The sequence below is a fragment of the Vigna umbellata genome, chromosome 7 (genome assembly GCF_029865625.1).
Source record: "Vigna umbellata cultivar VRB3 chromosome 7, Vumbellata_1.0, whole genome shotgun sequence".
NCBI lineage: Eukaryota > Viridiplantae > Streptophyta > Magnoliopsida > Fabales > Fabaceae > Vigna > Vigna umbellata.
Genome location: NC_142171.1, coordinates 24,075,125 through 24,102,635, shown reverse-complemented (window position 1 = coordinate 24,102,635; position 27,511 = coordinate 24,075,125). Strand labels below are relative to the sequence as shown.

The following is a 27,511-nucleotide window of genomic DNA, read 5'->3' as shown; positions in this document are numbered from 1 at the left end:
AGAGGTATAGAGAGGCAGAATGCTACAATGGTGATGGAGTAACATTGGGATAAGTCACGGTGGTCAATGAAAACGATGAGCAACCATGAAACAACATAAGAGAAATCCTTGATAGAAAGAAATTTCAAATTGCTCAGAGAAAGAAGATGAACCTTGTTCCCAAAAACATTCTCTACATAGGACCAATTAAATGCCTATTTGGCGTTATCGAAAAGTTAGAAAAAAATTGTTGTTAAAGAAAAGTTTTCCGTTTTTCAAGGTGCTAGAGGATTTTTTTTTAGGGATGTAGGTTTTTCATTTTAAAATACCAAACGTAGTCAAAGATTCTTTGAAACTTACATATTTTTAGAAGGTTATTAAAGTAAATATGGGGTTGCAGACGAGATTATCGAGATGCTGCGGGAGAGCTCTTAAACACATTGACTTATTTCTGGTCCAATCTGAGTTTCAATTAATTGCAGCAGTTGGCATCCCTCGTTAAATAGGGCTTCTGCTCTTGCTTTCTCTCAGAGCCGCTGTTTTAAATAAGCATTAAAACATGGAACGTTTTCACTCTCTTAGTACTCTGTCTTCTGCAATTGAAATGGCTTCATCACCAGAGACAGAGCATCCCAACAAGGCATTTGGATGGGCAGCCAGGGACATTTCTGGTATTCTCTCCCCTTTCAACTTCTCCAGAAGGTATGCACCGTCTACCATTCCTTATTTCAATCTTTTCAAATTACTTTTATTCTTTCAAGGATAATTCATCATGGGACAAACTATGAATTATTGACTTAAAATATGTTTTTCTCTGTCTCTAACACCAAGATCTCAACATGTTTTAATGAATTTTTTATTTTTATAATTTTTAATTTGTTTATTGTTATTTTGTTCTTCCCTTGATTTTTTGTACTGTTTTATTTCTCTTTACATTTTACTGATGTTGAATTAGTTTTCTTTAAATTTTTAATAAGCGCTAAAATACAAATGATCTACATAGTGGAAAAAATATTTTCCCAAAAATAAAATAAAATAATTAGAGGTAGGATTTGAATATAATGGCAGAGGAAACAACAAAGGAACAATAAAAAATAATTAAAGAATTCTAAATAAATTTACAAACTTAAAACTACTCATTGGGAGCAACAATAATAGAAAGTGCTGATAACAATCATAAAAAAGATATCAATAATTTTAATAGAAAAACCCTTTCAATATATAATATAAGTTAAATTTGATAATAGAAAAAATATTTAATAATTTTTTATTTCTTGAGTGCGAAAATAAATAATAAGTGATAATTTAATTTTTAATTGAGTTTTGAAGAAATGATGAGATGTATGATTTTTGCAGGGCAACAGGAGAGAAAGATGTTGCAATTAAAGTAATGTACTGTGGAATATGTCACTCAGACTTACATATGTTAAAGAATGAGTGGAACTGTTCAATCTATCCTATTGTTCCTGGGTACGTATATGTGCTTTTTTTATTTTTCCTTTTGCTTTCTTTTATTATTCCTAGATATTTGTAGGGATTGATTTTAGATCATTTGTGAAAATTATGTGTATTGGGTTAGAGTGATTTGTCATTATTTGTAAGATTTTTTTTAAAGAGTGTATAAAGTCTGAATCCAGAAGAAAATAATGAATTTTTAGGAATTTTGTGTTAAAATATTAATTTATTATTAATATTTAACCTTTTTTAAATAACTCTATTTGTATGACCCTTTTTACTTTTTTGATGATTATTATTTGAAATCCATAAATAATATTTTTAAGAAATAATTTATTTTCATTTTTGAATTAAAATAAAATGAATAGATTTAATTGAAAGTTTATAATAAATATGACTAATGTAACTTAATTATAAATCTTATTTTCTTTTTAATAATATTATATTAATTATTTATTTTATTATAATAAATAAAAAGGTAAATATTATTAAAAATTTAAAAATATAATCCATTATAGTGAATATATAACTAATTATAGTGAATATTACAAAAATATTTATATTCATTTTTGTAACGCATGGAGGTAACATGTTTTCACAGTATATATAAAAAAGAGTGACAAAAATAACATGATAGTTTAGAAACAAAAATATTTTAACCTACAAATATTTATTATTTCTTTTCTCAATGTCTAAATTTCTTTTAATATAATATATATTTATTAACATACAAAAATACACAAACAAACACCAACTTACGCGGCCACAAGTTTATTCAATTAAAAAGGTAACAGTCTGAAATTGTTTTGAAGATTCTTTTTGTTTTTTATATTTTTTCCTTTCTCCTTGTACAAATAAATTTGTGTCTTTAGTATGTGAAGGGCAGATTTAAAAGTTTACTCAAATTGAAAATAGTCAGATAACTTCCGAAGCCGTGCAGTTTCACCTGAGATTGAATCTTACAACACCAGTGAAGGTCAGTTCATCATGTAACATGTTAAATTTGATTGGAATTTGTGCAGACACGAGGTTGCTGGTGTGGTGACAGAAGTGGGAAGCAAGGTGAAAAAGTTCAAAGTTGGAGACAGAGTTGGTGTAGGGGGCATGGCTGGATCCTGTAAATCCTGTCAGAATTGTAGTGAAGATCTCGAGAATTATTGTCCCAAAATGATTTTCACATACAGTGGCAAGCATGTTGATGGCACCATAACATACGGAGGCTACTCTGACTCGATGGTTGTAGATGAACACTTCGTGGTTCGAATTCCAGATAACCTACCTCTTGATGCTGCTGCACCTCTCCTTTGTGCTGGAATCACAGTGTATAGCCCTTTGAAATATTATGGACTTGACAAGCCTGGACTTCATATTGCTGTGGTTGGTCTTGGTGGAATCGGTCACATGGCTGTCAAGTTTGCCAAAGCTCTTGGGCTTAAGGTTACAGTGATCAGTACATCTCCCAGTAAAGAGAGGGAAGCAATTGAACATATGGGAGCTGACTCATTTGTTGTTAGTCATAAACTAGATGAGATGATGGTAATTACCACTCACAATTTAGAAACCAAAATTAGCTTTTTTTTCTTCAAAATACAAGGGTTTCAAAATTTTTGGTGACATCTTCAAGAAATTACATGAAAATTGTTTTTTGTCACTAGTTACATGTTGTATAAAGTTGCTTCTTTATTGCAAGTAAAAGCATTCACCAACTTCTAATGTTCCTCACTAAATGTCTATGTAGGCTGTAATGGGAACCTTTGATGGAATCATTGACACAGTTTCTGCTAATCATTCTCTCGTGCCTTTGATTGGCCTGTTGAAGACTAATGGTAAACTAGTCATGATTGGTTCACCGGAGAAGCCTCTGGAGGTTCCAGCATTTGCCTTACTTACGGGTAATAAGCATGCATAAAAAATAATGCCATCAATTACACACTTCTTTCTTAGTATTGAGAAAAAAATGCAGAAAAATATCACTGCCCACGATGAATATAGAACTCTTCACATTTAAGTTAAAAGTATAGTAATAATAAACACTTTTTCTAACCTTGGATCTAGTCTGTATAAGAATGAAAATGTACTTAATTTTATTTTGAAACTCAGTATAACTGTACACAATTGGCAGGAAGGAAGCTGGTTGGTGGCAGTGCAATTGGAGGGATGAAAGAGACGCAAGAAATGATCGACTTTGCTGCGAAACATGATGTGAAACCTGATATCGAAGTTATTGAAATGGATTATGTGAACACTGCGATGGAACGCCTCCTCAAATCAGATGTGAAGTATCGATTTGTTATTGATATTGGAAACACGTTGAAGCCAAGTTCCTGAATGAAGAATTTGCTGGCATATGTTTCAGCCTTCAGAGACTGAACTTAGGGTAAGAAAAAGATTGAGCAATCTTTTTTCTTGCTGTTCTTAGACATTGTTGAGCCAATTAATAAAGTGGAATACATTTTAGATTGAAGAAAACGTGCTTCACTGGAATCATGTTACTGAATAATACTAAATGTAATTCACATTCTATGTATTTTTCTTTCAATAATTGGTTGGTATTCTGATGAACAATGAAAATAACATCGATAGTGTACTTGTGGCTGTTTAATTCTTTAATAATTTAGAAATGCATGAACGGAAAATATTAATATATATATATATATATATATATATATATATATATATATTCAGTAATTTAAATCCATTGAACAACAATTCTAAATTATTATGTAGAAAAATATCTTATTTAATTTTTTTTATTTTTAATAGTCAGTTCATGTTAAATCTCATTGATAATGAAATTGAACATGAAAAAAAAGTATTCAAAATTCTAATTTTATTTTTATAGTCTTCATTATTTTCAAAAGTATGTTTCATTATGGGACTTTTATTTTATTTTTTATGAAAGCTAATTTTAGATCATTCAAACAAATAAAAATATGAAAGATTGAATTTAAGTATAATTTAATGTATGAGATTTTCATTTAATTGTAATTTTTTTATTTTTAATTGATGAGAGATTTTCAACCTATTAAGAGATACCTATAAACTTGAGTGTAAGATTAATCATTAATAAATGATTTGATAACAAGGAAATAAATTTAACCAAGATTTATTAAGATAAATATTCTGTTAAGATAAATTTAAGATGACTTTTGTACTCTCTTAAAAATAAATATTAAGTGTAACTAACTTTACAAAATTAATTTGTAAAATTAAAAATATACCTATTCAAATACTCTAAACTCTTCTTTTTTTAATGTGTGATAAATGGTGAATTGGCGGGTGCATAATGTAGAGAGAAGAGAAGGGGAATTGAAATTGGGAAGACGAAGTTATTATTAGTTTACCCTTTTCATTTTAGTTATTTGTTATGTTTTTTTTGTTATGATCAAGATTATATACATGAGCAGACGAAGATATAGATTAAGATATATAGGTGACATGATACTAGACCCAAGGTTAGTGTTTTGGAGTTAAGAGACAAGAACAATAGACATACCTATTTGGTGTATATTCTATGCAGTGATAGCCTCTCATTTTGAAGTGATATTCTAATGCTATTTTATTTTGAAAAAAAAATTAAACATTAAGGACTATAATTACATATTATATATATATATATATATATATATATATATGTTATGTGTTTTGCTATGATTAGCGATTTGCTTAATATAAATGATGTATTGACTCGATAGATAAATCTATTCTATTCGTGGAGTTGTTATATTTACGGTACCAGAGAATGGTATAATGGCCCGTAAGCACCTACCTCTATTTTTGAAATGGACCGCGATATTTCAACAACGATTTCTTAACACTTTTTTGACAACGCCACGTGTCTATTTTCATTGGTTTGTTTAAAAAGAATATTTTAAAAAACCTTCGAAATGGAAGTTCGTAACCCTTCTTTTAATTGAAAATCCGAAAATATCCCTTTGTTTCATTGGAAAAGAAGGTCCCGTCTCGTGAAGGTCGCGTTTCGGGCCTCTTCGCTTTGCTTTCTATGTGATTGTTCTGTGTGCATGGTGTTGTCTCCCTCCATTTTCGTAAAGGTGGTGTTTTTCGTACAAGTTATTGTGCGGAATGGCAAGGTCCGGTGACCATTGTCCAACGACGAAGGTAAGTGGTTTTCCATTCCATTTCGTACCATGGTTTTTTGGTTTGGGTTAAGGTTTGGGGTTCGTATCCTTTTGTTGTGGTTATTGGGTTTAGTAGTTTTGCTGATTTTATTTTGGTTTATGCAGTTGAGTGTTCGTCACTCTTTTTCGACAAAGTATATATGTACTTTGAACGAACGCTTGACAGACGAGCATCGGTCATTGATTGCGAAGCTCCATTTGTGTGGTTTTTAGATGTCAATGTGAATGTTAAACTAGGTAGAATTTGGGGTAGAAATATATTGAGTGAGTTATTGGGTAAGTGGGACGACTCTAGTAGTGGTTTTTTAGTTGGGAATAAAGTTTTGAATATAAATGAAAATGATTTTCATTTAGGGTTGGGATTGAGTACAGATGGTGCAAATATTAACTTAAAGGAAGAAATGGGAAATATTGAATGTGTGAAATACATAGGCAAAGGAACAAAGGAATTGAATTCGATATACAAAATTCTAATGCGAAAACACAAGAAAAAGATCCCTTGTTCTCATTTTTGTAGCCTTTACCTCTTGGTAGGGATAAGTGAGATTTTATTTCTAAAACGTAGCGGAAAAGTGTTTTCCGTAATGTTTAATATTATTGACAACTTAAGTGGTTTGGGTAGTTATTGTTGGGGTAGTCTAGTTTATCGTTTTTTGTTACGTAGTTTGTGCAAAGCTTCAGAAGGCTTGAAGAAAGGCAAAGGTACAACAAACGTTTACGTCGATGGTTGTGTTTACATGCTGCAGGTAATTAATACTTTTTGATGTAATTATTTAAATTGTTTTGTGAATTTAGTTTCTTACAAGTTAAGATGATTTATTTTTCTTAGGTATGGTTTTTTGAGCTATTTGTTCCACCGGAAGGTCCTATTGATAAATTTCCACGAATATTGCATTGGATGAATATAAGTGTTGGAGACAAGTTCGTAAAACGGTGTATGGAGACAGGTTTGGTATGTGGTTTGTTATCGGAAGTTTTGTTATGTTTTCATATATTGACAAAAGTTGTGTAATCTATAATGTGTGGTTAAATTTCAGGTTGTTGATGATGTTTATGCTGGTGCTTCAACCAAGGATAAGAAGGAATACAGACCAACACCAAAAAGAAAGGATGCTAAACCAAGAGGAAATAAGAAACAAAAAAGAATTCGAAGAGAAACTTTTATGCGTGCCTTAGAGGACCAAGAATTTCTAATTGAAGAACTTAAAAGGAGGGTTGCAAGTTTGGAGGCACAATTGGCTGAAGAGAAGGCAAGAAGGCAAAATAAAGATGACGTTGGACAAAGTGTGCCTCGTACAGAACCATCCGTGAACACTGGTTTTGTATCCCCTACTGACATTGACGGAAATGAACAACCTTTGAAGACGTATGTTAGGGTTGGATCACGAAGGCGTTACAAGGGAAGAGCACTTAGGACTCCATACACCGGAACCGTAATGCTTAGAATAAAAAATGAGTGATATGTGTATTTAGTTGATTAATGGAAAGTAAATGATCATTGTAATCATTGTAAATAGATTAAGAAAACAAAGTGTAATGTATCGGATTTAGTTGAATGATATAAAATTTGAGTTTTTGTTTGAGTTGGTCTCATATTTTATTTTTTGAATACCATTCTTATTATGAGTTGTGGGTTTGTGGATTTCAGAATGTGGTCAAGTTTTTTGTTTGCTAAGTTGCAGGCTTGTTTGTAAGATGTTGGTCTTTGAGTGGTCATTCTGGGTAACATGGGTGACCAATGTCAAAACCAGTTCATTTGAATCACAATTTGAGTGGGGGTGATGTGATGTGAGGCCAAGGAGTGTGGAGTGACCCCTCATGAGTGGGGGGAGAAAAGTTGTGCAAGGGATGACTGAGAGTGTTGAAAAAAGGCTGTGGTAATCGTTTACGGACTCCTGGTAAACAATTATCCGAGAGAAAATGAGGTTTTGTACAGAAAGTCCAACTGAGGTAGTCAGTCAGGGTGACAGGGGTGACCATTGTCAAAAAAAGTGACTTTTAGGCACTTTTGCACTTGTCTTAGGCTGCTCCTGGTGTTTCAGTGGTGGGAGATGGTGGTTGGTGATGTGATGTGAGGCCAAGGAGTGTGGAGTGACCCCTCATGAGTTGGGCGAGCAAGTTGTGCAACAGATGACTGAGAGTGTTGAAAAAAGATGTGGTAATCGTTTACGGACTCTTGGTAAACGATTACCCGAGAGAAAATGAGGTTTTGTACAGAAAGTCCAACTGAGGTAGTCAGTCAGTGTGACAGGGGTGACCATTGTAAAAAAAAGTGACTTTTAGGCACTTTTGCACTTGTCTTAGGCTGCTCCTGGTGTTTCAGTGGTGGGAGATGGTGGTTGGAGATGTGATGTAAGGCCAACGAGTGTGGAGTGACCCCTCATGAGTTGGGCGAGCAACTTGTGCAACGGATGACTGAGAGTGTTGAAAAAAGGATGTGGTAATCGTTTACGGACTCCTGGTAAACGATTACCCGAGAGAAAATGAGGTTTTGTACAGAAAGTCCGACTAAGGTAGTCAGTCAGGGTGACAAGGGTGACCATTGTCAAAAAAAGTGACTTTTAGGCACTTTTGCACTTGTCTTAGGCTGCTCCTTGTGTTTCAGTGGTGGGAAATGGTGTTTGGTGATATGATGTGAGGCTAAGGAGTGTGGAGTGATCCCTCATGAGTGGGGGAACAAGTTGTGCAAGGGATGACTGAGAGTGTTCAAAAAAGGCTATGGTAATCGTTTACGGACTCTTGGTAAACGATTACCCGAGAGAAAATGAGGTTTTGTACAGAAAGTGCAACTGAGGTAGTCAGTCAGGGTGACACGGGTGACCATTGTCAAAAAAAGTGACTTTTAGGCACTTTTGCACTTGTCTTAGGCTGCTCCTGGTGTTTCAATGGTGGGAGATGGTGCTTGGTGATGTGATGTGAGGCCAAGGAGTGTGGAGTGACCCCTCAAGAGTTGGGGGAGCAAGTTGTGCAAGGGATGACTGAGAGTGTTGAAAAAAGGATGTGGTAATCGTTTACGGACTCCTCATAAACGATTACCCGAGAGAAAATGAGGTTTTGTACAGAAAGTCCAACTGAGGTAGTCAGTCAGTGTGACAGGGGTGACCATTGTCAAAAAAAGTGACTTTTAGGCACTTTTGCACTTGTCTTAGGCTGCTCCTGGTGTTTTAGTGGTGGGAGATGGTGGTTGGTGATGTGATGTGAGGCCAAGGAGTGTGGAGTGACCCCTCATGAGTTGGGCGAGCAAGTTGTGCAATGGATGACTGAGAGTGTTGAAAAAAGGATGTGGTAATCGTTTACGGACTCCTGGTAAACGATTACTCGAGAGAAAATGAGGTTTTGTACAGAAAGTCCAACTGAGGTAGTCAGTGAGGGTGACAAAGGTGACCATTGTCAAAAAGAGTGACTTTTAGGCACTTTTGCACTTGTCTTAGGCTGCTCCTGGTGTTTCAGTGGTGGGAGATGGTGGTTGGTGATGTGATGTGAGGCCAAGGAGTGTGGAGTGACCCCTCATGAGTTGGGCGAGCAAGTTGTGCAACGGATGACTGAGAGTGTTGAAAAAAGGATGTGGTAATCGTTTACGGACTCCTAGTAAACGATTACCTGAGAGAAAATGAGGTTTTGTACAGAAAGTCCGACTAAGGTAGTCAGTGAGGGTGACAAAGGTGACCATTGTCAAAAAAAAGTGACTTTTAGGCACTTTTGCACTTGTCTTAGGCTGCTCCTTGTGTTTCAGTGGTGGGAGATGGTGTTTGTTGATGTAAGGCTAAGGAGTGTGGAGTGACCTCTCATGAGTGGGGGGAACAAGTTGTGCAAGGGATGACTAAGAGTGTTGAAAAAAGGATGTGGTAATCCAATCACATACGTATTTCTTTCTGATCCCAAGCAGCTCCTCCTGAAACCAACATTTTTCCCATTACAAACAAACACATTGAATAATTTTAACAAACACAAAGTTCCAACTTACAGTTGTATATTGAGGCATGCTTTTTCTGTTGTATTTGTCGTCTCCATCCTAAATTTCCATTGCTTTCAACATTATGACTCCACAATCATGTCTGAAATAATATACCCACCACATCAAATTACTTTTGCCCGTGTATTCATCACAACACAATATAATCCAGCAATACAATTCAAGAAACTTACAAGTTTGGTTGGGATGAGATTTTTGCTTGTTTAACACTCAAAGGACCAATACTACCTTCCGGTCTATTCATCAAGATGCAGAAAAAACGGGCCATATTTTCAGCCTAGCATTTAACAAATAAAAAAAAATTGTTAAACAATACAGGGTTATCTCATAATCACACGGTCATCAACAATGAAAGATGTGAAATATGTGGAATCTTACAACTGCTGTGTCTATCCTTTTCCAGTCTCTGATCCCCTTACCCAATGAGTCAATCACAAAAATCTCTAATGAACTCAATTTCACTGAATAACACCACCAATGATCATCATGGACAAATGGCATAAACAACTACAAACAATATAAGAAATATCAGTTAAACGTTTACAACCAAAAGTGGACAAAAATTGGAAATTAAAGGTTACTCACAAAGTCAGCTGTGGCAAGGTCTCCAAGTCCAAACTTATCGCAACGCAGATAACTGTTATAGTTATGAAGCGTCCAAACATGACGATTCTGTGGACGTTTCCTATAATCAGTAAGAATATGGTGTTGTGGACAATTTCAAAATCATCAATCAAAAATCAATCAAAATTCATTTCTTCAATCAAATATATCATACCATATGAAATTTTATTTACCGAGTATAACGGACTAAAATGAATCCTCTTAACAACACCGCACATTCTTTTCTCAAAGTACATAAACATCGTACAAGCAAATAACACCACCTACACAATAAAAAATTATCACATTACTAACGTAAACTACAACATGAAACACAAACAAATGTCACAATACTAACCATGTTATCAACGTATTTCATCGGGGCCAAAGTGTAAAATGAAGTCGTGCTCAAGGTTTGCCCAATTATCTCGCTTACAACCCTAAACATAAAAATATTAGTCAATCACAAACAATAGAGATTCGTCAACCCCAACTACAATTCACAGCATATACCTGTATATGGTCATCTCTCTGACGCTAACTGCTCTGTACAATTGGTCTACATCAACAGTGGTGCTTGGATCACCAACAAAACTGCGCAATGGGGGGATAACCAATGGTACGACCTCCCGTTCTTCTTCATCACCATCATCATCGATTTCAATACAAACAATGTTATCAACAGTTTTTGAAACTATCTCATCTTCATGTGCGGTTTTATCCTCCCCTCTTAGTTCAATATATGCACCTAGGGGGTCATGAACTGCATTACCATCACCTTCTTCTTCAAATCCACAATCACGACCAACTTCAGCCTCTTCATCAACCCCAACTTCAGGCTTCTCGTCACCTCCAACTGCAGTTGCTTCATCAACTCCACCACCAACCTCTTCATCAGTGCCACATGCATCTTCTTCAGTAAAGATTGGAGTTTGACAAATTTCGAATAACTCCCTAGTAAGAACTCCAATCTTAGCATTCAATGCTCTGATATCTTCATTGTTTTTCCTCAATCTCTCCTCGGCACCTGCTTCCCATGTCCCGTCATCAGAGCTTTCGTCATCATCTTTCTCAACCTTGGATCCTTCAGCCAAGGATCCTTCACTCATCCCTCCGTCATCCATGTTGAAAGCTGCACGGATTTTCGGCCGATGACGGTCTTCCTTTCGTACATACCACTCCATATTTAATTGCACCAATATCACACAACAAATTTTGACAAAAAAGACAATCCATTTTTAAATAAAAAATAACGAATATCAAAACACTTACATCTCCGGTCTTGAATACATGTTCAATTTTTTCGGTCCTTGATTTATACGGGAACCATCGCATTATGCACGGGAAAAACTTGTGTGAAGCATGACCATGCAAAGAAAGTCTTTCAACCGCCCAAGCCTACAATATCATAATATTATTTCATCAAACCTAATCTACAATGTTCTACAGTACATCAAAATAATAAACTACAAATCATGTTACCTGCAACACTGCCACATTGCCACTAAGAGTGAGTGACTGCGAGATACCTCCTCTCATAATTTTCTTCTTACATTTATTTAAATTCTATACAATATGTTTATGTACACTGGTGCACCAATCGTATAGACACAAACTGTCTAAGTCATCTAACACTACAAAAGGCATGTTACAAACATGTCTTGACTTCCTAGGAAAATAAAAAACAACCAAACAGACTAATATATATAACCTACATACTACATCAACCTCAATGGTTTTATCATGCACAATCACATTAAACATGTCCGTCAAATCCTTCAAACTGATGATTTTTGAATTAAACATTTCACCAACCAATCCAACTACTGATTCATCAAATGGAATCTCTAAACCACCTATCTCTAAACCTATGCTCATGAACACATCAATAACTGAAAACGGCACCAACTGTTGACTTACTCTAAAACTATGATCATGCCCTACCCACTTGCAAACCATAACCTTCAATAATTTTAAATTCACCTCCACAGGGCTTTCAATATTCAAACACCAAATAAATGGAGTCATCCTAATCCGCTCCACATGACACTTTCGTAGTAAACGATTCATTTCAATAATGATTGATGACTCCATCGAGATAAGAAGCCGCCACTACAATAAAATAATGATCAATTTATTAATAACTACAATTGATACGATAATCAAATAATATATAAACACAAAATTTAAATTTTTCTTACACTTGGTTTTTTCCCTTCCATTGAAACGGACCTAAAAAGATAACATTCCACACTTGTCATATCAATAAGCTTAATGAAACACCAAAAACACAATGTAAAAGACAATGTCAGGGCTCGGCCATTTTTACTTACACCAACAAAGACGAATAACTATGCTCCACGGCCTCCTCCACCAGACGGGAAATACACAAGCAATACGCTTCAAAATGGAGGAGACAGCGACAGAGAAGATGGAGGAGAGAGCGACAGAGAAGATGGAGGAGAGAGCGACAGAGAAGATGGAGGAGAGAGCGACCGTTAAGATGGAGGAGAGAGCGACATAGAAGATGAAAGGGAGAAGATGGAGGACAGAGCTAGAGAGAAGATGGAAGGGTTGAACGCACGTATTGCCCACCCTAAACCGCCAAACCCATTTGTTAAAATTTTAAAATGAAAATCCCACAAATACCCCTCGTCTCATAACCTTTTCCTTTTTTACTTTCAATTTAATTATCCAATGCATGGAAGACACCTGGGCGTTGTGAAATCGTTGTCAAAATTTTTATGTCCACATACCATTTTCCTTTTGAAATTGTTACAATATCAATATTCTTCATCGTAGAAATACAACAAGCAAGAAAAGATATATATATATATATATATATATATATATATATATATATATATATAAACGAAAATACTGGTTTTATTCTTTGCCTATAATTTCATGATTCCTATACGATAGTAAAAGCTGATGTTATTGATGCATGCTTGTCAGCAAATTACAAGATGAGAGAATCCTAATGCAGATTGCTCAACTACAAGTCAAGGCACAATTAGGTTTATTTTTTAGTTGTAGGACTTTCCAAACGAATATAATCATACATAATTCCTTCAAATGGAGTTTTGGCATTTGACTGTGTCAAATAGATGGTATTTTTTCCTCTTACCAATTGATTACTATCTACACCTACACTATACAATTCATGCAATCCATGGATGCCGTGCCTTGCTATGGCATTGTCATCGCCAATTAGCCGTTCTGTTGCGAAGTCTGGAGGGTTTGAATTCGGCTTGTTGAACCTAACCTGATCATCCATCTCAAAGCATGTTAGACACCATAGTCACAGCAGAAAACAAAGATCGATTATGGACAAAGTAAATTTTGCTACCTCCAATTTAGAATTAGTGGCCGATGCCAAGGCCAATTGCAGTGTGTAGTTTCCTCCCTTTATGATATTCTCAAGCTGGAATTGAATCAGCCAAGTGGTTGGCATGAATTTGCTCGTTTTTGTGCTCCTGCATGCATTAGTGTGTAATTTACAAGAGAAAACTGATGATGACAACCATAAAATTTCTATGTTAAAAAAATTTACCTGGTAACTTGAGCATAAAACCAGTCCTTATGATAGTCAGAAACACCGACTGTGAAAATAAGATCTTTTGTTGGATATAAATCAGTGTAACGTTCCCACAAGCCGTATTGCCTAAACCTGTCACGGTAGAAATTCTTTCAGAAAAACTGAAAATAGAGTGTCAAAATTTGTTGTTGACAATGAGTATTGGGCTAACCCATTTTTGCTATCCTTTAGGTACAATTTGTTCACAAGCTCTGGGTAATAGTCTGCTACAAAGAACTCTGCAGCTGACCTATCTGGTATCCCAATTTCCCATAAAGTAGGACCATTTCTTGGAGGTTTGTATACGAGTGAACCCAAGTTGATGTTGTCTCCTACAGCACATTTTACATAAAGTTATAATTAATATAGGTATCATAACATCTCAAAAGTTTAAATTATTAAGTGAATATGTAAAATTACACAAACGAATTTACATTTAAACAATTAAAGCTTGAAGGATTAACTCAGCACAGGTTTACTGTACCTTCAACTGAAAACTAACTTTTTATTAAGACAACAAAAGTGAACAACATTCTAATGCCATGCCATGAATCAATTGCGGTCTATATCTTTGGATAAAAGCATAATTATTCTATGCTTAGCATACTTGAGAGAAGAAGATATGTTACCTGGTGTGATACCAACATTAATTGAATATTTGTAATCTCCTATGAAACCAGGGACCCATGCATACAAGGCGTACTTCCCAGGTACAATATTTGTAATTGAGAAGCTTCCATCTTTGTCAGTTTGAGTCCAGAATTGATAACCCTGTGAATATCATGTACAGGTCACTTTTCAGCTGAATGTTTCACTAGCCATTCAAAGTTCAAGAAATTAAAACTGATTGACTCCTATACCAATTGTACCTTGCTTTCTATTTGCCATGATCCTGCATCTCCAGGTAGAGCTAGACCAACGTAAGAACTTTTAGCTGGTTGAGCCGTCCCTCCCCTGATGAATTAGAAAAAGCAATTAGGAATTCAGCTCACCTATATAAGTTGTTTATATGTAATCAAACAATAAAATGAAGGCAAATAAAGTATTATCATATACCCATCTTTAACTTGAAGTTTTCCTGACACCTTTCCCCGTTGACTGGGTGGAATGAAATCTTTTGATCCGATGAAATCATAAGGCCATTTTCTTTCTTCATTGGATAACTAATTTACCGAATAGCAACAATATGTTGTGTCAATACTTCACTCGAATAACGTACAATGAATGATCATATGTGAGTGTTAAAGGTAATAACAATGACCTGTTCTACAGCATCTGACCACAGAGACTTAAACTGAGTTTTGCTTGGAGCAGAGTTAAGGTAAACAAAAGTTGGCCCAAAAACCTTTTCATAAGTCTCCCCTTCATCAAATGCTATGATTACCTTCTTGCCAGCATAATGAGTGCTAGTAAACATCTGCACACACAAACAATAACAAAGTTAGAACAACAACAACAACGAAAACAGAAGTACATAAGTATTATACATGTTTAACATAGTATTATAATTTTCTGTAACATGTTTAATACAAGAGGAAACTCTAATAAGGAATTGTTGATGGATTCAGGGATTTGTCAGGTCTTACGGAAAGAGAAGTTGGGCCAACATGAGAAGTGAGTTCTTGTTTAACGGGCCCAGCATTGCGGAACTCATTACTGGGAGTTATCACCCAGAAACCCACTGGTGCTGAATCATCCTCTGCAATCCACCCATGAACAGAGTTATCTTTGTTCTCTGTCGAGTATTGATATTTATCATCAACCTAAACCCAACAAACACGTCTTCGATTCACACACATTATAGGAAACAAAAAGAAAAATAGAAAAAATCAATGTCAATTCAACCAGAGGCATAACCAAAGAAAGAATCACCTCTCCTCGAATTTGTGGGTCAGTTGCATGGGTTAAGAGAACAGCTTCAGGATATGAAAGCACCTTGCCCGTTTTTCTGTCTTCTGCAGTTGGCATCTTCCTTTGCCTTGTATCAGATATGGCCATGTAGTGGAACCTGCATCATTGGTTTGGTTGTTAATAAGTTACGCATTGCTTTTTACTCTTCCACTTTTAAAATGATACTAACTTCAAACTAATCAAACATTGTATTTTACGAGTCAATGAAAATTACTAAAATTAATTTTTCCAAAATCAAAGGCAAATGTTTTTTAACTTGTTTGACAGTAAAAGTTTGCTAGTTACCTGTCTTCGTCGAGTTTGTAAACTATTCTGATTTGATAAACCGTGACTGCAGGTAATCCTGGTGGACGAGTAAATACTGCGTATGAATAAAACCCAGAATCACCACTTCGCAATATATACCTTAAGTCTATGTTTATGGGGACACTTGAGCCTTGCATGGAAGCTTTCCATGTTCTTAGAAAGGAAACCTCCACCACAGTATCACTTGCTTCAATTACTGAGAAATCTGCCCCATTGATTCTGCATGCATGCATACGTTACTTTAGTATTACTTTTGCTATCTAGCAAATAATAGTGACTGAGCACTAGTGACAATGAGTGAATTTAAGTTCGATATTCTCTTTTATTATTAATATATCATATAACTAAGAAGATACAAGAATGGAGGTTGATCAAATTTGTAGATAGAAGAGAAAATCAATGAATGTTTTGTAAAATAATACAAATAAAGTATACCTCTCAAAGATCCCAGGTTTTCCTGCTTCGTTCCAAACAACGTCCAAGTACCTATAAATATGTAAGTCAGGTTATTTATATGTTTAAAACTAGCCGTGACTTAATGTGGATCAAATTAACTTTTTTTTCCATAATTTACATTTTAAGAAAATCGATGGTAGCTGGGATGTAATTTATTTACCATAATGTTGTAAGATATGCACATACCCTCTATCAAATTCTTCATTTTTTTGATTAAGTATATTCTGAGTTCCGTCATAGTATAGTCCAATAATATAGCCTTCGGGATTTGACAAATTGAGGGAAACTATTCCGTTTTCAATCACTACCTGAAAATCATCTCAAGACTTCAACTGTTAAAACCTAAGTATTTGACCACAAAATTCAGGTCAATTAATGGTTATTTCCTTCTTTTTTCAATATACTGAAGAATTCTATCATTAAAAAGAACATTTATCACCTGGTCTTCATATTTATTCAGCTTGACAGCAGCAGGAGTAGTCTTCAAACCTCTTCTGCAAATGGGAGTATCGCAGGGAAAGAAGAAAGTTAAAATTCAAAGAGAGGATAAAAGGGTATAATTACACCTAGTAACATTCAAAGAGAAATGAAAAATGATATATTTATAAATGATGTGATATGATAGGAAGAAAGATAAAAAGAAATGAATGTGTAATAGATAAGGACAATCCGTGTGAACGAGTTGAGACTAAACTGAATGCATAGTTTTACAATACTTTCTATGATTATTTTAGGTTTAATTGCTTGCATTGTCCCTAGTTTGGCTGCAACGTGTCAAAGTAGTCCATCTTTTTAAAAAAATTTCAATTACGTACAAACTTGGTTTAAAAGTGTCAATTTCGTCCAGACGTATGTAAAATTTGCTTCAATCAAATCCCTTCCGTTAAATTCACCAAAACGGACGTTAATTTTTTAGTTCTCTCTCCTCTGCTCCTCTGCTTCTCTGCTCCTCTGGACATTATAAAATAATATAATGATAATATAAAATATAAAATAATACATTAAGCAATTATTAGAAAATTTGAAAATATTATGCATATATATTAAATGAAAAAAACAGTATACGTGGACTAAGTTATACAGAACTTCTGCACAGAGTAATGATTGTGGATGAAACTCTCATTTCTCATATATTTATACTTGGTTTTAGTTTATCTTACAAAAACATGAAAACTAAATCTAAACAAAAAGTATTCTTTTCACACCCATTTTCTGCTTCATTCGATAATTGCTTTTCGTAGTAAAATATTATATTAAAATAATAACAATAAATATAATTAAAATATTATAATTCGTAGTAAAATATTATCTAAAAATCAAATAATTCATTTTTCTGTTCTTTAACTAAAAAGGTATTTACAAAATTATTTATTTTGGTATAATATTGGTTGAACTGTTTCTACATATTTTCATTTTCTTTAAAAAGAATTATACGTTTTGTGTTAATTATATATATATATAATTTATCGTCATTAAAAGTATATTAAAAATATATATAAGATAATAGGATAAATCATATATATTTAAAATAATTTATTAATTAATTTATTTACTAAAATAGTTTTAAGATAATAAAATATAAGATAGATATTTATATTTGAGATTAATAAAATTATTTTACTTTAAAATACACACATATTTTAATTAATAGATACTGTATAACTTTAATTTTTTCTTTCAATTAACAAGCACAATTCTCTATTAATAAATCATATGTAGCATATTGGTAAAAAAAAAGTGGAATAATAATTTAGATAAAATCATTTAGTTACATCATGATCATGATTTAATTTATGTAAATATTAAATATAAGTGAAAAACATTTTACTAAAGGAGCAGCAGAGCATAGCAGCAGAGTAATAGAGCAGAGAAGAGAGAAAAAAAAATTAACGTCCGTTTATGGGATTTAACGGAAGGGACTTGATTGAAGCAAATTTTACATTATGTTTGGACAAAAATTGACACTTTTAAACCAAGTTTGGACGTAATTGAAACTTTTTTAAAAAGATGGACTAACTTAACACGTTGCCGCCAAACTGTGGACAATGCAAGTAATTAAACCATTATTTTATTAGAAAATGATAAAATAATGAGTAACTTAAAAAAGAAAAATTGATATAAAAAGGTTATATTTATATAATAAGCAATGTAAAAATGTACATTATAGTAATAATAATAATATAATTTGATATTTAGTTATACAAGAAGGTTTATTGTTTTTCCCTTTTCCAAAACCTGTATGTTATGCTTAGTTATGATTGTAATTCATGAAAAAGAACGTTTTTGGAAACCTAAATATTGGAATTGGAAACAAAACACAATCGCTTTCATCATTTGATTTAAAAAGAAAACGGATAGAAGACGTTGCCCATTGGTTGAAACATCACTAAGAGTGGATTAATGGGGGGAAAAAGAACATTTGAACTCACCTAAAAATGTTTTCATTTCTCTTCCTTGCTCGAAAAACTGAAGAGAAGATATGATTTTTTCAGATAAGAATAATAACTTTTTGTTTATATTCGTTTTAAAATAATATCTTCATTTTATTTTATTTTTATATTTTTAATAAAACTGCAAAAAAGGATAAAACTCACTTATTTTCCATTTTTAAAAACCTCCCCTCGCATTCCTTTTACTTCCAAACAGAATGAAATATAGAAAAAGTAACTTCGCATATTAATTTGCGAGGAAAAACTAATAAAAACTCCCACACTCCTTTTTATCTTTATAATAACAAAACAAAAGTAAATATAATATAACGAGTTTAAAATTAATACGCTATAATATAAGTTTTCATATTGATATTATAATATATATATATATATATAAAAAATTGAAAAAATTCTTAAAAAAATCATTATTTTTTCATATATGAATTAAATAGTAAAATAAATTCAAATTTTAATTAAACTTTTGCCACATTATGTTCTGGAGGAGGAGAAAGATGACATTTAATGTCAAGGGCAGTTACTATTAGACATTTTGGCAACTTAAGTTGTTCAGTTTTGAAAAATGATTTACTTTCACCTATCTATGCGCATCAATTAATGTAAAACTGCCCGAGTCCCCACACACGTATATCTATTCAGTTATATGGAGTACAGGTAAAAAAAAATTCATCGCAATATATATAATTAACATAGCTTTATTTAAAATCTAGTTCTTTTTCAAACTATTTATATTTAAGTATAGGATTAAAATTAATAAGGTTTCTTGGTGGAGAAAGAGAGGAGAGGAAAAACAGTAATTTAAACGTTACCATGTCTATTTTATGTACGTCCCATCTTTAGTATATAAAATGTAGATGAAAAGAGAGAGAAAAAATAGAATATTGATGAGTGAAAAGCGATGAAGATGGAGATATAAACATGCAAAGTAAGACATATATAAATGAGAAAAATGACAGACTTCAATTTTAGGTGCGTGAACTTTAAATTGTTGTTATGTTTTGAAAGGAAGATTCGGTTGTTTGTGAAGTAGACCATCAGCCTATATACTATTATGATCAAGTGTCTTTTTGAATAATGCATTTGGTGAGACTTAAAAGAAGTTATAGTGAATTGCATTTTCATCAAATTTTGCGTCATTAAATGCAGGCCATCTATGTGTAGACTCAATATCACACAAAGGAAAACATAAACGAGGCATTTGAGATAGTCAAAGAATGCATGGAAACTCTTTTTCATGGCTAACTTGAAACATGTTCTTTTTCTACCATGAAGTAAAGGATGCAAGTGAAAAGCACCATGTCACAGAGAAACCATACACTAACATGACTGCCGATAAGTAGTTAGTTTTTCATGATGTCTTCCTTCTGAGTTGCGTTTTCTCATCTTATGTTTCCTTTTTCGTTTTTTCAGTCACACAAAGATAAGCATAGAGAAAAAGCAACATTGCTGACTATAATGAAGAAAAACAAGAGTAGGGAGAACCTAAACGAGACACTCTCAGCAGTGTCAGAGCAGGCACCGAAGAAGATTAAGCTGAGAAGCAACGCCATTCTAAACCACCGTTGGATATTATTAGTTTCCACCATCATCTCTTACTAATATGAACCTGCAAATAACTTGAAGCTTCATTACTGGTTATAAAGGTCAGAAGAACATGTCAAAGAATGCCAAAATGAGGAAAAAAAAAACTGAGAGCGCTGTTCCATAGTATCATGCGGCAAACTATCTTATAACGGAAAAAAAAAGATATCTAGTATTCAGATTCTGAAGAACACACAAACCTTGACTTTCACCGTTGTTTTTTTTTTTTTTTGCGAAAACCGATTGCAGAAAACCAAACACGTACAGGAGATGAATATTTGATGATAGATATTTTTCTTTGGAATTGTTTTTCTATATTAAATCTCTTTGGAACCTTAATATGCCCCTTCAAAAAACGTGTGGGAAGTGAATGCACCTTATATATGTATACAAATACTCCTTTTATGTACGTGAACTTTTAAGAAATAATTATGAGGATAAATTCGGGAAAAGCTTCTATCATATGAATTAAGAGGGTAACGTTGAATTTAACATTTTAAAAAAAAGTAAATTTTTAGTATATCGTACTATAAAAATATACTTACAATTAAAAAAAATATGTGTGAAAAGACGCATAACTAAAAGATACTTGAATAAACTTGAAAAATACGTTTCATGAATGTTGATACTTAATTATAACCAAGTCCTAGTAACAACCTTTTTAAATACTGAATAACACTTTACAACTGCAAATTCAATTAACAAAATTGACTTTCTTTTTACCATTAATAATATGGGATTTTGTATCCTTATATGCCAGAATGACGACGTACGTAGAATTAAACTATAGTGGCATGATATCAATTTGTCAATAGATATAATTAAACACCGAAATTTTTCTAGCTTAATTATATTCCAACATGTAAAGCGAGGGGCGTTTGGTACATACCTAATCCTTAGGATTAGAAAACAATGAAAATTTAGTCATTGTTAGTACTGAATGACCCACCTCTTGTTAGGCCTACACAATATGCTATTGAGGTACATATTAAAAGGACTTACATTAGAAAAATATATCTGGATTTAAATTTCAATCTCCTAAGTGAATAGGCAAGAAAAACCTGCAAACCTGCCCCCAGTTTCAAAAACAAAACCTACTTTTAATCAAGAAAGAAATTTTAGTTTCCAGCAAAATTTATCACTTTTGTGTAATTTCTCTAAAAAAAATTACCAGAATAGAAAAATGGTAAAAAAAATCACAAAAGTAAATATAATTTGCTTGAATAAAGAAATCGTATTTTACAAACACAATTTCAACATTCTATTTTTTGTAATACAAAAGTCTTGTGTTTATGATACATATGTTCGTTTTATATAATTCTTGTATTTCTGAAATTGTGTTTATTTCTACCATATATTAAATTGATGTGAACACAGGCAAACCTTATAAACTCAACCACTAAATGATTTATATACTGTTTTACTATCTATGAAGATGACAATAGATCAAAGTGGGCACAAGCAATAATGCTATTATTTCCTTTTCGATATATATTGGCATATTTGGCATTTCAAAGCGTTAGGTAAACCATTAACAATAAGTTAAGTTCTATGATTATTTTAAGGCTTAACAGCCTCTTTTGTCCCAGTTATGTTTGGTTTTGTCAATTTGGTCCTTGGTTTTAAAAAAGTGTCTATTTGGTTCTGACTTGGAAAATTTTGTGCTTGCTTTGTCTCTTCCGTTAAAAAACACTAACGATGTTAATGAATTGATGATATGGTAGTATAAATTGGTAACATGTTAATGAAAGATGAGGTGGATTTTACAGTATAAACTTGGCTGCCACGTCATCACCATCTTCAGAAATCCTAACTTCCATCAAACACCAAACCTTAGCTGCCGAACCATCCTTAGCTGACGAACTATCCACAATCGCCGCCGTCAACAGCTACGATGCTGCTAACATCATGCGCTGCCGCCACCATGAAACATCTTCATTAAACCACCACCCGCACTACAAAGTCGTCGCAAGGCACCATCCATCACGAGCTCACTCAAGCTGTCGCGACCACCATCTCCCACCTCCATCAAACCCGCGAGCTCCGCCACCAATTTTCACCATCACCAAACCTGCATACCAGAAATCACCACACCAAGCAAAACCCTAAATCGCCATGTCGCCGCTGCCGCAGAGCGAACCTCTCCCTGCAGGATCGCGAGAACCTGCAACCACCACACCTCCATCACCTTCTCCAAGCCCAAACATGCAAACCATAAAATCAGTAAAAAAGCCTCATCCTACAAGATCTGAGTTCGCATCTTCGCACCTCCATCCACTTGAATTCACCACCTGCAAAAAGGAAAAGACCTCCAATTCGCCAAACACCATCACGTTACCAGTAGCCACCGTAGATGGGAAGGCCGAAACCCAATTCTCGCGAGTTAATGGCGCAGAAGCACTCTTCCCCAATCTGAAACCCTAATTTTGGGTGGGGAAGGGCTGCCACATGGTAAGCCTTCATTCTGTTTTGCACGAATTGGGAGTTTGAAAATTGGGAATTTTTTTGGGTTTTCTGGGTCTTAATCGTGAGGAAGAAGATGATGTTGTTGTTGGTGATTTGGGTTGCACGAGATTGATGATGGATGGTAGGTTCGAACCTGGTTGTGCGATTTTCGGCATAGTGGTGACGACGCGACATGGTGGTGACAACGCGACATGGTTCATGGTGGTGGATGGATTTCACGGTGTGGGTGGTTGCGGCATTGATGGTGAAAAACGATGTGGTGGTTGCAGGTTCTTTGCGACATTGACGGTGTGGGTTGGCGGCACAGTTGGATAGGGTTTGGACTTCACTATTGCAGTGCGACAAGGTGGTGGTGGCGGATAGGGTTTGGTTGACGGTGGAAGATCTAGGGTTTCTACTGTTTGGGGAAGACAAAGCTGACGTGACGTGGGAGGGGGAATATAGGTGGCCCAAAGATTAAAAAGAAGTTGAAAAGAAACTGCCATATCATCAGATTATTAACTCCGTTTGTTTTTTTTAACGGAATGGATAATGTTAACACAAATTTTACTAAGTTAGAACCAAGTAGACACTTTTTTAAAACCAAGGACCAAATTGACACAACCGAACACAACTGGGGAAAAAGAGGCTATTAAGCCTTATTTTAAAATCAAGATTAGTTTTTTATACATTTTACAATTATTGATTCTAAATGTGTTTAAAATTAATTTCATTGTTGTTCCGATCCCATTCTAGCAAGTAATATTATTAGGTCAATCACTATTTTATTTTTAAAAAGCGCAGTGGAGGATGACATGAGACATGAGTATTTAAATTGCGTTTGACCTCAATTTATAAATGATGTGAGATTATTGAGTGTGGTAGGAACATAAATCCCAAGAGGTCTAAAAGAAATGACTAATCTTATACAATATAGTGTTTAAGAGATCAAATATTCAGTTATCGGTCTCACAATGAGTGTCAAATAATCTTACCGGATGTACTCATAAAAAAAACTCTTATGTTTCATTAAAATAATACTTACTTTAAAGATATAATATCAATATGATTAATAATAACATAATAATAAATAATAATCATATTACTAATACTCAAATAAATATAAATTTGATGACTTTATAATAAAAAAATTTAATAAACTTTATTGGATTATACTTTTTAATATTTCTATTACATTCGTTAAAAACAATAAGGTTAGAAAAAAAATAAGAAAATGTCAAATTTAATTCTTAACGTAAAAGATATATTAAATAAAAATGCATTTTAAAATGTAAAATATAAGAAACAAGAAATGGACACAATTGATGACGTAATGTGAAAGTGAATGTCTAGTTAGTTAGAAAACGTCAAGGAATCATACTAGAAGAGATAGAAGACAAGTGCTGAGGTCTAGAAAAGAATCAACACAGGACAATTAGCACACGTCAAAATATTTTGACTTTTAAAAAATTATGCAATGCCAAATAAAAAAGGAGCATAGTGGCCTAATTTTTAAGTGCATTGACAAAATAAATCACATATATTAAGAAAATTAATTAACTGTATTATAAATTTACTAATATCCTTTTTTTTAAATTGTGCTTTTCATGAAAAGTTAAAATATTTTAGAAATAAAAATGGTTAAAAATAAAACATTAATTAATGTTAAAATATTTTATAAATAAAAAGGTTAAAAATGTGATTTTTCTTTTACTCTGATGAAACTTAGGAAGGTACACTCAGGGGCAACATACACCTGGTGAGGAAAGTTTATGCGTGGGTCTTCATTTATTATATTTGTTAAGAATTTATTATATACTAAAGGAAGGTAGACCAGGGGAATATATACTCCTTGGAAAGGAACTTTCTGTGGGGTTCATTTCTTATTTCTAAAATACTTTCTTATTGGATGAGATGACGTACTTATCTGTATGAATTTTTTTCTTCTTTTATAAAAATGTAATATTGTTCTATAAAATTTTTAATCTATCAAGCTTTAAAAACAAAACATGTTGTACTGACAAAAAATAATTGTGACATTTTCAACCATGTTGAGAAAGTGTTAAAAATGCCAGAAATTATTTTTCGAAATCAAAGTTTACTTTCAGGAATTCCATTTATACACGACAAGTATAGTTTATTTTTAATCATAGTTTTAAAAGTAACCATTTTATAAAAAAAATCCTTTTTTGCCTTTTTACTTTCAAAGGATTTAAAGCTATAAGTGAATTTAATGGTAATTAGAAAGAAAGCGTGAAAGATTGTAGATTCAACTTTTCACTAATATTTAAAAGATATACATTTGGTTTAAAATATTTAAAGATATAAATTTTGGTTTGAAAATGTTGAAAAAGATTTCGAGAGAGATTTTAAAATCAGCTCATTTTTAGTTCAAATGAAAAGTGTGATACATGATTCGAACATAATCTAAAATATTTAAATATAAAAACATTATATATATATATATGTAACATCCCAAAAATATAGTCTAAAACTATATAATAGAATAATCACATTAAGTAATAATCCAGATCAGTCTTACACTAGAGTCGAGCGTACGCTTATGGCCGAACGGCCTTACAGAAAGAGTTACAAGTTTAAGCCGTACAAGATAAGCAAACCTAACCGAACGGTTTACAAAAGAAAATACTGAACGGTCATACTTAACAAAAGGGAAGGTGATCGAACGACCACCTTATAACTAGACTATTGACCGAAGGTTCTACTGTTCGGTCTTCACTTCAATTTCTTTCAAATTTTCTTCTTCCAGCGCCTCTTCCAGCAGCTCGTCTCCTACTGTTCACATCCACACGGATGATCATTGCAATGACAAGGACGGACGTACAAAACCAGACAACACAGGAAAACACAGGGTAAACTTATGTAATTTAATTCATGTACAAACATACAATTCTCACATTCAAACACGTACGATATATTTCATCATGCATTTCAAGCAAGTCCTAATACTAGACTAACTCGTCCGGACTGTATGAAATCTGTGTAGCTACAAGCGTTCGTGCACCCGGGTGATGTAGTAACTGGGATACACTCAATAGTTGCCACCCGAGGTTAGTCCTATCTGTCCAAAGTACCCCTAAGGACTAGGACCTCCTGCCGTTCCCACGCATGACCTACCCTCCTCTACGTGAAGACGAGTACCCACGGAACATCAGGATGAACTGCCAGCTTAGCATACCCACAGTCATACTTTACCAATTCAATAATCATCCATGAGTCGTTCCTCCCCGGAACGCTCGTTCATAATCCAACACATTTCATTCATATCATATTCTTCTCCTCTTCCATTATCAATCATCTTAGTTTTATCTTTCATTATTCATCATCTCAATTTCATCTTTCATTATCAATCATTTCAATTTCCTCTTTGTTCAAAGATTTATAAAGACACCAGAAACCGAACGTTCAATCCTCACTCAGAACGAGGACGAACACTTGGGACGAGAGACCGAGAGGTCTCCAGTTCCAGAATATAATAAGACCGAGAGGAGAGGGTTACTGTCGGTTTGAGAGAGAAACCGAGTGTAATAGATATAGCAAGAAACAAATGGACCGACCGTTCATTACAAAGTGAATCAATTATATGAACTGACCTGTGATAGCTCTAACCGAACACTGAAAAGACCTCGCAAAGTGCTACGACTCTAGGCCGGAACCAATCGATACAGACACTTCAAGACATTCCAATAATAATACTTAGCCGAATTCACATGAAGAAACCAAACGTTTATGAATATTTAGCTTATTTGAATTTACGTCAAGAAATCCGAATGCCAGTCAATGACCGAGCACGGTAGAGAAGAAAATTCTATTGAAGTTAGACGAACACTATTTTTCATCAAGAAAGATTATATAAGAAACGAGTACGAGCGCTTGGTGTAAGACCGAGCACTACTCAGTACGAGCGCTTGGTGTAAGACCGAACACTACTCAGTACGAGCGCTAGGTGTAAGACCGAGCAATAATAAACTTATAATAAAAGGCTTGATAAATATAATAAGATACTATTGAAGTAGTGTTTACGAACAACGAAAATATACAATTACATAGATATAAAAATTTAAGTTTAGCACAGGATACCCAGATACAACTATGCTTGGTCGAACGCTCAAGCATAGTATTACCACACGAGGACACACGTCCTCAACTAGGATTCTCCCCAAATGAAAGAATCTCATTTCAACTATGTTCACCAGAAAAACTGAACGGTCAATGACCGTTCAGTAACGAACGTACACTTTCTTATGAGAAATTTCATACCAAAATCATTTATTTTCAAACTCATTTCTTAACATAAAGTTTCATAACTTTATACATTCATATCATAATCAACTTTCATACTTCATAAAATCCATATCATATAAGTTTCATATATTTCATACATCAGAACATAGCAACCATCATATATCATATATTTAAATATCACAATAATCATACTTCCCTTAAATTTAGCAACTCAAACGAACGTTCATGCAACACCGTAAACATACAAATTAAATTAAATTAAATAAGCTTCCCTTACCTCTGAGCGTGAACGAACGTTTCCAGAGGCAGAATACAATTTCACCACTACCGGTTTTCCCTACCGTCAACGCTCGATAATTCCAACTAC

The 27,511-nt window shown here is 33.7% G+C and overlaps 2 protein-coding genes across 2 annotated transcripts; one reads left to right on the top strand and one right to left on the bottom strand.

Annotated features, from left to right (window-relative positions):
- Nucleotides 1-497: 497 nt before the first annotated feature.
- Nucleotides 498-4,021, top strand: LOC148195523 (putative mannitol dehydrogenase). Its single transcript, XM_088094856.1, has 5 exons — nt 498-681; nt 1,336-1,449; nt 2,457-2,970; nt 3,173-3,326; nt 3,557-4,021. The coding sequence occupies exons 1-5, from the start codon at nt 539-541 to the stop codon at nt 3,760-3,762; spliced, it is 1,131 nt and encodes a 376-aa protein (XP_087950982.1). The 5' UTR covers nt 498-538; the 3' UTR covers nt 3,763-4,021.
- Nucleotides 4,022-9,715: 5,694 nt separating this feature from the next.
- LOC148195522 (uncharacterized) lies at nt 9,716-11,688 on the bottom strand. Its single transcript, XM_088095229.1, has 7 exons — nt 11,632-11,688; nt 11,422-11,547; nt 10,663-11,339; nt 10,508-10,589; nt 10,325-10,433; nt 9,925-10,007; nt 9,716-9,823 (listed from the first exon to the last, which is right to left on the bottom strand). Exons 1-7 carry the CDS (start codon nt 11,686-11,688, stop codon nt 9,716-9,718), a joined length of 1,242 nt encoding a protein of 413 aa, XP_087951355.1.
- Nucleotides 11,689-27,511: the final 15,823 nt, after the last annotated feature.

Coding starts and splice junctions, on each gene's coding strand:
- LOC148195522 (XM_088095229.1), bottom strand. CDS start 11,688: ATGAGAGGAGGTATCTCGCAGTCACTCACTCTTAGTGGCAATGTGGCA. Junction 10,590..10,662: donor AGAGAGATGACCATATACAG/GTATATGCTGTG, acceptor TTTTATGTTTAG/GGTTGTAAGCGAGATAATTG. Junction 9,824..9,924: donor AAAGGATAGACACAGCAGTT/GTAAGATTCCAC, acceptor GTTAAATGCTAG/GCTGAAAATATGGCCCGTTT.
- LOC148195523 (XM_088094856.1), top strand. CDS start 539: ATGGAACGTTTTCACTCTCTTAGTACTCTGTCTTCTGCAATTGAAATG. Junction 682..1,335: donor CCTTTCAACTTCTCCAGAAG/GTATGCACCGTC, acceptor TGATTTTTGCAG/GGCAACAGGAGAGAAAGATG. Junction 1,450..2,456: donor ATCTATCCTATTGTTCCTGG/GTACGTATATGT, acceptor GAATTTGTGCAG/ACACGAGGTTGCTGGTGTGG.